At 41.1% G+C, this 9,111-nt stretch overlaps 1 protein-coding gene across 1 annotated transcript in view; it reads right to left on the bottom strand.

The window, feature by feature from the left end:
* Positions 1-247: 247 nt before the first annotated feature.
* Positions 248-9,111, bottom strand: part of TEKT1 (tektin 1) — a 32,532-nt gene continuing 23,668 nt past the window's right edge. Inside the window, exons 7-8 of the mRNA XM_032280593.1 lie at positions 990-1,186; positions 248-501 (exon numbers count right to left, since the gene is read on the bottom strand). Of these exons, the coding sequence (XP_032136484.1) occupies positions 294-501; positions 990-1,186 (405 nt within the window). The 3' untranslated portion in view covers positions 248-293. The remainder of the gene's footprint in view (positions 502-989; positions 1,187-9,111) is intronic.

Here is a 9,111-nt window from a genome sequence, read left to right as displayed (position 1 = left end):
TGAATTGAATCTGAACTGAAATGCCTTGAAACCCTCTCCTGGGGCCCCAAGTCCTGTGGCATTATAAGAGTGGCCTGTGCTAAAACATGAAATTTAATTGTTAGGCAAACACCACACCAGCAGCATAAGAAAAGAAACTTGCCCCCAAATCAGCCCCCTGAGCAGGCTTGGAATGCCAGCCAAGAGGTTGCAGCAGGCTGCTTAGAGGCTCTGCCAGCCTGAAATGAGAGCTCTGTACTACTGTAACTACTGTTTACAATGTGGTTTAATGAGAATTGGAACTAGCCCGCCTATTAGCAGACAGCATCAGGGCGGAGGCCCCCAGCCCAGACCCCGTGGTCTTCCCCGTCCCGAAGTGGGATGGACTTCCTCATGTGCATACACAGCACTTCGTCAATATAGATGGTGTTCTCTTTGACCTGGATCTCCTCCTGTAGGGCAAGCTGTCTGCGATGCAGCCCTTTCAGCTCTACCTGAGCTTGGGCTAAAGTTTCCTTTAATCTAGGAGAAGGGGAAGAACAAAAGAGAATAATTTCTCTCTATGCATTGCTTTTTCAGGGGAAAGAATGTTCCGCAGTGTTTAGTACAGCAGCCAAATTGATATGTCCTGTTCCCTTCCTCTCTCCTCATTCAGACAAAGATTTCGCTAATTTTAAAATAAAAAGCATAATGAAAAAAGAGATTTCAAATTGGTGGCCACAGGCCAGATTCATGATGTAGATACCTTATGGAATGCTGACGTTTAAAATGGCAGATTTTATCTAAACATCTAGATTTGGGCTTCTTTAGAGTCATTCCATGTAGGGATCCGTTTTCTGCAAGGCAACAATTTTGGCGGGAGGTGGTGGAGACTGCCCTCTAGGGAGGATTCCTCAAACATTACAGAGCAGATTGGCTTCATTCACCCTGCTGGTCACTACCGAGCCTCTGCTGGAAATCCGGGTTGGGAGTGAGACCCGACGGCCCTCTGCCCCTGGCTGCTAGCCTACCTTGCAATGTTGCAGGTGAGCTCTTGAACCTCCTTCATTAGCCTGTACTGCGCAACATCGCGACACAGCTCCACATTCGGCCGGTATGTCCTGGTCTCCAAGCGCGTATGAGCCACCTTGGCTGGCCCTTCTTGGTCAAGGATGGCTTTTTCAAGAGCTGTCATATTTTTCTCCTGGGAAGCAATCTCTTCCATGACCTTACAAAAAGGATTAGAGTAGGTGAGGCCAAGTTGTACTCCTCAAAACTCGACAGCTGAGAGCAGATCGGTTGTGGTCATGTAAGTTACGAAATGCTCGGATTTCTTCTTAAGCAGGATGCCAGTCTGATCTCTCTTCCCTAAAGCAGTGATTGCTGGTGGGCAAGGTCACTCACCCAGCCTTAGAACCTTATGGACTGAAGGGACAGGACCGGGCATTGTCACCTCATCTACCCACAGGAGAATGCCCTCAGCAAAGGCTTGGCCAGAGTGGGATCTCACTGCTGCTCAAAGCCGCCTGCTCGCCTTGGTACAGCGTACCTTTGTATCGTGAGCAGAGAGTTGCCTATTTCCTCACCACTCCCCCCGCTAGCACCAGCTCTGTCCTCTGGAAGCCTGGGGAAAGAAGGAGCAGTTCAGTCCGAATTTGATTGGTATTTTTGTGAGTGACTTTATGCACAGAAAAAGACTACTTTTAAGTTACTTGGTTTTAACAAAATTAATATTTAACTGGTTTAAAAATGTATTTCTTCATTAAGGGCCGGGCGCAGTGGCTCACGCCTGTAATCCCAGCACTTTGGGAGGCCGAGGCGGGTGGATCACGAGGTCAAGAGATCGAGACCATCCTGGTCAACATGGTGAAACCCCGTCTCTACTAAAACTACAAAAAAAAATCAGCTGGGCATGGTGGCGCGTGCCTGTAATCCCAGCTACTCAGGAGGCTGAGGCAGCAGAATTGCCTGAACCCAGGAGGCGGAGGTTGCTGTGAGCCGAGATCGCGCCATTGCACTCCAGCCTGGGTAACAAGAGCGAACCTCCGTCTCAAAAAAAAAAAAGAATTTTTAAAAAACTTTACATCTGCTTTTGCAATATACACAAAAGTAGATAGAATAAATAACTTCGTATACCCATCATCATTTTGAACAATGAGCAATAGATGGCCAATCTTGCTTAATCTATACTCCTGTCCATCAGCTTAGTTATTTTAAAGCAAATCTCAGATATTATTTCACTTAAATATTTCAGAATGTTTTTCTAAGCATAAGGGTTCTTTTTTTTTCTTTTGAAATAACCACAGTACCCTTTATCACACCAAAAAAGAGACAAAAGATTTATTTTTAAATATTATTATAATATTTAGAGATTAAATTTCACCAATAGTCCATATATTTTGGTCAGAGTTGGTTTGTCCAAATTATATCCCAATGAGGTCTAGAAATTGTACTTTGCTTTCTTAAATTTCTTTTAAAACATTTCTTAAGCTTTTAATAAGTCCAGTTCACAGATATGCTATTTTTAAATTTAGCAAATACCAACAATTACTTTAAACTGATTTTGACTAACAGTTGCTCCCACTTCAAACTTACTTAAAGTTCTTCAAATATTTATTTAAAGCAGCATTTATCAATTTGATATATAACTTTTTAAGAGATTTGAATTAACAAATAAGACCTTCTGGAGTTCTTAAATAGATTTGTCAATCTAATAAATCAGTAAAAAACGATGATGCTTTGAATTCTCTTAAATATTCTCATGCTATCTTCAAAGTGAAAGTTTCAGCTAAAATCATTGGCTAAAACGATTATTTAATCACATATTGTAAAGTAATTTGTGAAAAACAGGCCAAATCTCTTAAATTTTACAAATACCTTAACCATCCAAAATACGTAGATAACCATACACTTAGAATAAAGCTACTACTGCTATGAGTGAGATCAAGAATCAGCAAACGATGGCCTATGGCCCAAATCCAGTCTGCAACCTGTTTTTGTACAGACTGTGAAATAAGAATTTTTTTAAAGTAATAGACTTTATTTTTTTAGAGCTGTTTTAAGTTTAAAGAAAAATTGAGAAGAAAGTAGAGTTCGCATATGCTTTCTCCGCCCCTCCTAGGTTTCCCTTATTCTTGGCATCTTGCATTAGTGTAGTACATTTGTTATTCATATAATCGATGCACCAATATTGATATCTTATTATTAACTAAAGTCTATAGTTTACATGAAGTTTCACTCTCTGTGTTGTACATTCTGTGGGTGTTTGTTTTTCTGTTTGTGATGGAGTCGCTCTGTCACCCAGGCTGGAGAGCAGTGGCACAATCTCGGCTCACTGCAACTCTGTCTCCTGGATTCAAGAGATTCTCCTGCCTCAGCCCCCCAAATAGTTGGGATTACAGGCATGTGCCACCACAACAGGCTAATTTTTGTCTTTTTAGTAGAGGCAGGGTTTTGCATGTTGGCCAGGCTGGTCTTGAACCTCTGACCTCAGATGATCCACCCACCTCAGCCTCCCAAAGTGCTAGGATTACAGGCAGGAGTCACTGAGCCTGGTAGAGTCTATGGGTTTTGACAGAAGTATAACTATATGTAGCCACCTTTACAATATCATACAGAATATGTTTCACTGCCCTAAAGACCCCCTGGGGTGCCCCCATTGATCCTTCCTTCCTTCTTCCACCCACTGGAACCCCTGACAACCAGTGATCTTTTTAGTTTCCATAGGTTTGTCTTTTCCAGAATGTCACATAATTAAAATCATGATTCATATCATACAGTATGAGTTTTAAATTGGCTTCTTTCACTTAGCAATATGCATTTAAAATTCCACTATGTCTTTTCTTTTTAAAAGAATTTATTTATTATACTTTAAGTTCTGGGGTACATGTGCAGAATGTGCAGGTGTGTTACATAGGTATACATGTGCCATGGTGGTTTGCTGCTTCCATCACTCCGTCGTCTACATTAGATATTTCTCCTAAAGCTATCCCTCCCCTATCCCTACACCCCCTGCTATCCCTCCACTAGCCCCCCGCCCCCCAACAGGCCCCAGTGTGAGATGTTTCCCTCCTGTGTCTATGTGTTCTCATTGTTCAACATCCACTTACGAATGAGAACATATATTTAGTTTTCTGTTCTTGTGTCAGTTTGCTGAGAATGATGGTTTCCAGCTTCATCCACGTCCCCACAAGGACATGAACTCATCCTTTTTTATGGCTACATAGTATTCCATGTTGTATATGTGCCATATTTTCTTTATCTAGTCTATCATTGATGAGCATTTGGGTTGGTTCCAAGACTTTGCTATTGTGAACAGTGCCACAGTAAACATATGTGTGTATGTGTCTTTATAATAGAATGGCTTATAATCCATTGGGTAAATGGGATTGTGAGTCAAATGGTATTTCTATTTCTAGGTCCTTGAGGAATCGCCACATTGTCTTCCACAATGGTTGAACTAATTTACACTCCCACCAACAGCGTAAAAATATTCCTATTTCTCCACATCCTCTCCAGCATCTGTTATCTCCTGAGTTTTTAATAATTGCCATTTTAACTGGCATGAGATGGTATCTCAATGTGGTTTTGATTTGCATTTCTCTAATGACCAGTGATGATGATGAGCTTTTTTCATGTTTGTTGGCTCCATAAATGTCTTCTTTTGAAAAGTGTCTGTTCATATCCTCCACCCACTTTTCGATGGGGTTGTTTTTTTCTTGTAAATTTGTTTAAGTTCTTTGCAGATTTTGGGTATCAGCCCCTTTTTCAGATGGGTAGATTACAAAAGTTTTTTCCCATTCTGTTGGTTGCTGGTTCACTCTAATGATAGTTTCTCTTGCTTTGCAGAAGCTCTTAAGTTTAATTAGATCCCATTTGTCTATTTTGACTTTTGTTGCCATTGCTTTTGGTGTTTTAGTCATGAAGTCCTTGCCCATGCCTATGACCTGAATGGTATTGCCTAGGTTTTCTTCTCGGGTTTTTATGGTGTTAGGTCTTATGTTTAAATCTTTAATCCATCTGGAGTTAATTTTTGTATAAGGTGTAAGGAAGGGATTCAGTTATAGATTTCTGCACATGGCTAGCCAGTTTTCCCAAAAGCATTTATTAAATAGGAAATCCTTTCCCCATTGCTTGTTTTTGTCAGGTTAGTCAAAGATCAGATGGTTATAGATGTATGGCATTATTTCTGAAGCCTCTGTTCTGTTCCATTGGTCTATATATCTGTTTTGGTACTGGTACCATGCTGTTTTGATTACTGTAGGCTTGTAGTATAGTTTGAAGTCAGGTAGCCTGATGCCTCCAGCTCTGTTTTTTTGTTTTGTTTTGTTTTTTGTTTTGCTTAGGATTGTCTTGGCTATGTGGCCTCTTTTTTGGTTCCATATGAAATTTAAGGTGCTTTTTTCCAATTCTGTGAAAAGAGTCAATGGTAGCTTGATGGGGATAGCGTTGAATCTATAAATTACTTTGGGCAGTATGGCCATTTTCATGATATTGATTCTTCCTATCCATTAGCATGGAATGTTTTTCCATCCGTTTGTGTCCTCTCATTTCCTTGAGCAGTGGTTTGTAGTCCTCTATGTCTTTTCATGGCTTGATAACTCATGCCTTTTTAGTGCTGAATAATACCACAATTCATCCATTCACCTATCTTAGGTGCTTTCAAGTTTTGGCAATCAAGAATAAAGCTACTATAGACATTCATATGCAGGGTTATGTATGAACATAAGTTTTCAATTCATCTGAGCACATACCAAGGAAGGAGATTGCTGAATCCCAAGAGTATGTTTAGCCTTGTAAGAAACTGCCACACTGTCTTCCAAAGGGACTGCACCATTTTGCATTCTCATAAACAATGAATGAGAGTTCCTATTGCTTCACATCATCACCGGCATTTGGGGTTGTCAGTGCTTTGGATTTTCTGTAGGTGTATAGGGGTATCTTGTTGTTTTAACTTGCAGTTCCCTAATGACATATGAAATGAACATCTTTTCTTATGCTTACATGCCCTCTGTATATCTGTATTGGTGAGGAGTCTGTTTAGATCTTTTGTTCTTTTTCAGTTGATCTGTTTTCTTATTGTTGAATTTTAAGAGTTATTTGTATATTTTGGATAACAATCCTTTATCAGATATGTATTTTGCAAATATTTTCTCCTGGTGTATAGTTTTTCTTTTTATTGTCTTATGGGTTTTAAAATTTTTAAATGGTTATGGAGAAAAAAGCAGAATATTATCATGTGAAAATTATATAAAATTAAATTTTTAATGCCCATAAGTGAAGCTATATTGAAACACAGCCATGCTTATTCATTTGTTTATTATTGCTTCTGAACCACCATGGCTTAGCTAAGTCATGATGACCGACTGAATGTGATGTTCTTATGGCTTTGCACTGTTGTCCAGAGCACTATAAATCACAGTGACATGTTTATAACTTGACAGTTTTCCAACCATGTATCACCATACAGTGACATCTTATTTTACTGTTTTCTTAACAATGTGTCTTTGTCTGTTTCTGCTGCTATAACAAAATACCTGAGACTGAGTAACTTATAAAGTACAGGAATTTATTTCCCATAGTTGTGGAGGCTGGGAAGTTCAAGATCAAGGCCCTGGCAAGGTGCAGTGTCTGGTTAGGCTACTGTCCACTTCAAGGTGGCACCTTGCTACTGCATCCTCTGGAGGAGACAAACACTGCATTCTCACATGGTAGAAGGCAGGGGGCAAAGGACCTAGCTAGTTTCATCCAGCCCTTTTAGAAAGCACTAAGCTCACTCATGAAGGTAGAGCCTTCATGACCTCATTGCCTCCTAAAGACTCCAGCTCTTAATACTGTTGCATTGGGGATTAATTCACAACATGAATTTTGGAGGGGACACAGACATTCAAACCATAGCACAGTGCATACCCATCATGTTAGAACAAGAAAAATGTGCTTTGTGAGTTGCACTTTTAAGTCCTAGTCGAACATAGGTTCTGTTTATCAATTAGCTGTCAGACCACTGTGTTTATTTTGCAAGGACATTATAGTTTGCTGAAAGAATATAATACACATTGACATTACCAGACTAATTCCCAACTCATAGAAAAGCAATCATCAGGGTCAGGATCCAAGATGGCCAAATCGGAACAGCTCCGGAGTGCAGTTCCCAGCAAGAACAGCAGAGGGTGAGTGCCCACTGCATTTCCAAACAAATTTTGACTGCCCATAGACCAGGATATTCCCAAGCTGAAAATCACCACGAGTTTTCAGCATGGCAGTTTCAGCTGGTGCCAGCTTGGCACACAGAAACTCACACAAATCTGGGCGGCCATTTCAACTGGAGCCTGGAACGCCTGGGAGACAGAGCCGCCCATTCACCTGAAAGGGAGGGGACAGAGACAGGGAGCCAGGCAGTCTGGCTCAGCGGGTACCACCCCCACAAAACAAGCAATCTTAAACACTCTGGATTGAGAGTTTCACAGCAAGGACAGCTGCACCCAGGACAGTCCAGCTTAGGGAGGGGAAGGGTGACCACCACTACCAAGGCAGTTCATAGCAGCTGGGCAGAGCCTGTGGCAGCTCAGCAATGCCTCTGCTGGCAGGCTGTGACTAGACTACTCTTGTGCAGGGCAGGGCATCTATGAAAAAAGCAGCAACACAACAGGAACTTATAAATAAAGCTGACCTTCCCTCAAGCAGCTCCCCAACCCCCGTATACCCAAAGAGACACCTCATAAAGGAGAGCTCAGGCTGACATCTGGCAGGTACCCTTCTGGGATGAAGATAACAGAAGAAACTGGCAGCAACCCTTACTGTTCTACAGCCCCCATGGGTGATCCCCAGGCAAGCAGGGTCTGGAGTGGACCTCCAGCAATCCTGCAGCAGAGACGCCTGACTGTTAGAAGGAAAACTAAGAAACAGAAAGAGATAACTTTAGCATCAACAAAAAGGATGTCCACTCAGAGACCCCATCCAAAAGTCACCAACTACTTGTGGTAGATAAAGCCACTAAGATGGGAAGAAACCAGTGCAAAAAGGATGAAAACACCCAAAACCAGAATGCCGCTTCTCTTCCAAAAGATCACAACTCCTCACTAGCTAGCAATCAAAGATGGATGGAGAATGAATCTGATGGATTGACAGAAACAGGCTTCAGAAGGTGGGTAATGACAAACTTCTCTGAGCTAAAAGAACATGTGCTAACCCAATGCAAAGAAACTAAGAACCTAGAAAAAAGGTTAGATGAGATGCTGACTAGAATAAACAGCTTAGAGAAGAATATAAATGACGTGATGGAGCTGAAAAACACAGCATGAGAATTTCACAAAGCATACACAAATTTCAATAGCTGAATCGACCAAGCAGAAGAAAGGATATCAGAGATTGAAAATCAACTCAATGAAATAAAATGAGAAGGAAAGAACAGAGTAAAAAGAAATGAACAAAGCCTCCAAGAAATATGGGATTATGTGAAAAGACCCAATCTACATTTGATAGGTGTACCTGAATGTGATGGAGAGAATGAATCCAAGCTGGAAAACACTCTTCAGGATATTATCCAAGAGAACTTCCGCAACCTAGCAAGCCAAGCCACCATTCAAGTCCAGGAAATACAGAGAACACCACAAAGATATTCCTCAAGAAAAGCAACCCCACGGCACATAATTGTCAGATTCACCAGGGTTGAAATGAAGGAAAAAATGCTAAGGGCAACCAGAGAAAAAGATCAGGTTACCCGCAAAGGGAAGCCCGTCAGACTCACAGCAAATCTCTCAGCAAAAACCCTACAAGCCAGAAGAGAGTGGGGGCCAATATTCAACATCCTTAAAGAAAAGAACTTTTGACGTAGAATTTCCTATCCAGCCAAACTAAGCTTCATAAGCAAAGGAGAAAGAAAATCCTTTATGGACAAGCAATTGATGAGAGATTTCGTCACCACCAGGCCTGCCTTACGAGAGCTCCTGAAAGAAGCACTAAACAAGGAAAGGAACAACCAGTACCAGTCACTCCAAAAACATACCAAATGGTAAAGAGCATCGACACAATGAAAAAATTGCATCAACTAATGGGCAAAACATCCAGCTAGCAACAAAATGGCAGGATCAAATTCACACATTAACAATATTAACCTTAAATGTAAATGGGCTAAATGCCCTAGTCAAAAGACAC

This window comes from Sapajus apella, unplaced genomic scaffold (assembly GCF_009761245.1).
Source record: "Sapajus apella isolate SASKATOON/1434 unplaced genomic scaffold, GSC_monkey_1.0 scaffold12, whole genome shotgun sequence".
Lineage (NCBI taxonomy): Eukaryota > Metazoa > Chordata > Mammalia > Primates > Cebidae > Sapajus > Sapajus apella.
This window is presented reverse-complemented; position numbering and strand designations above follow the sequence as displayed.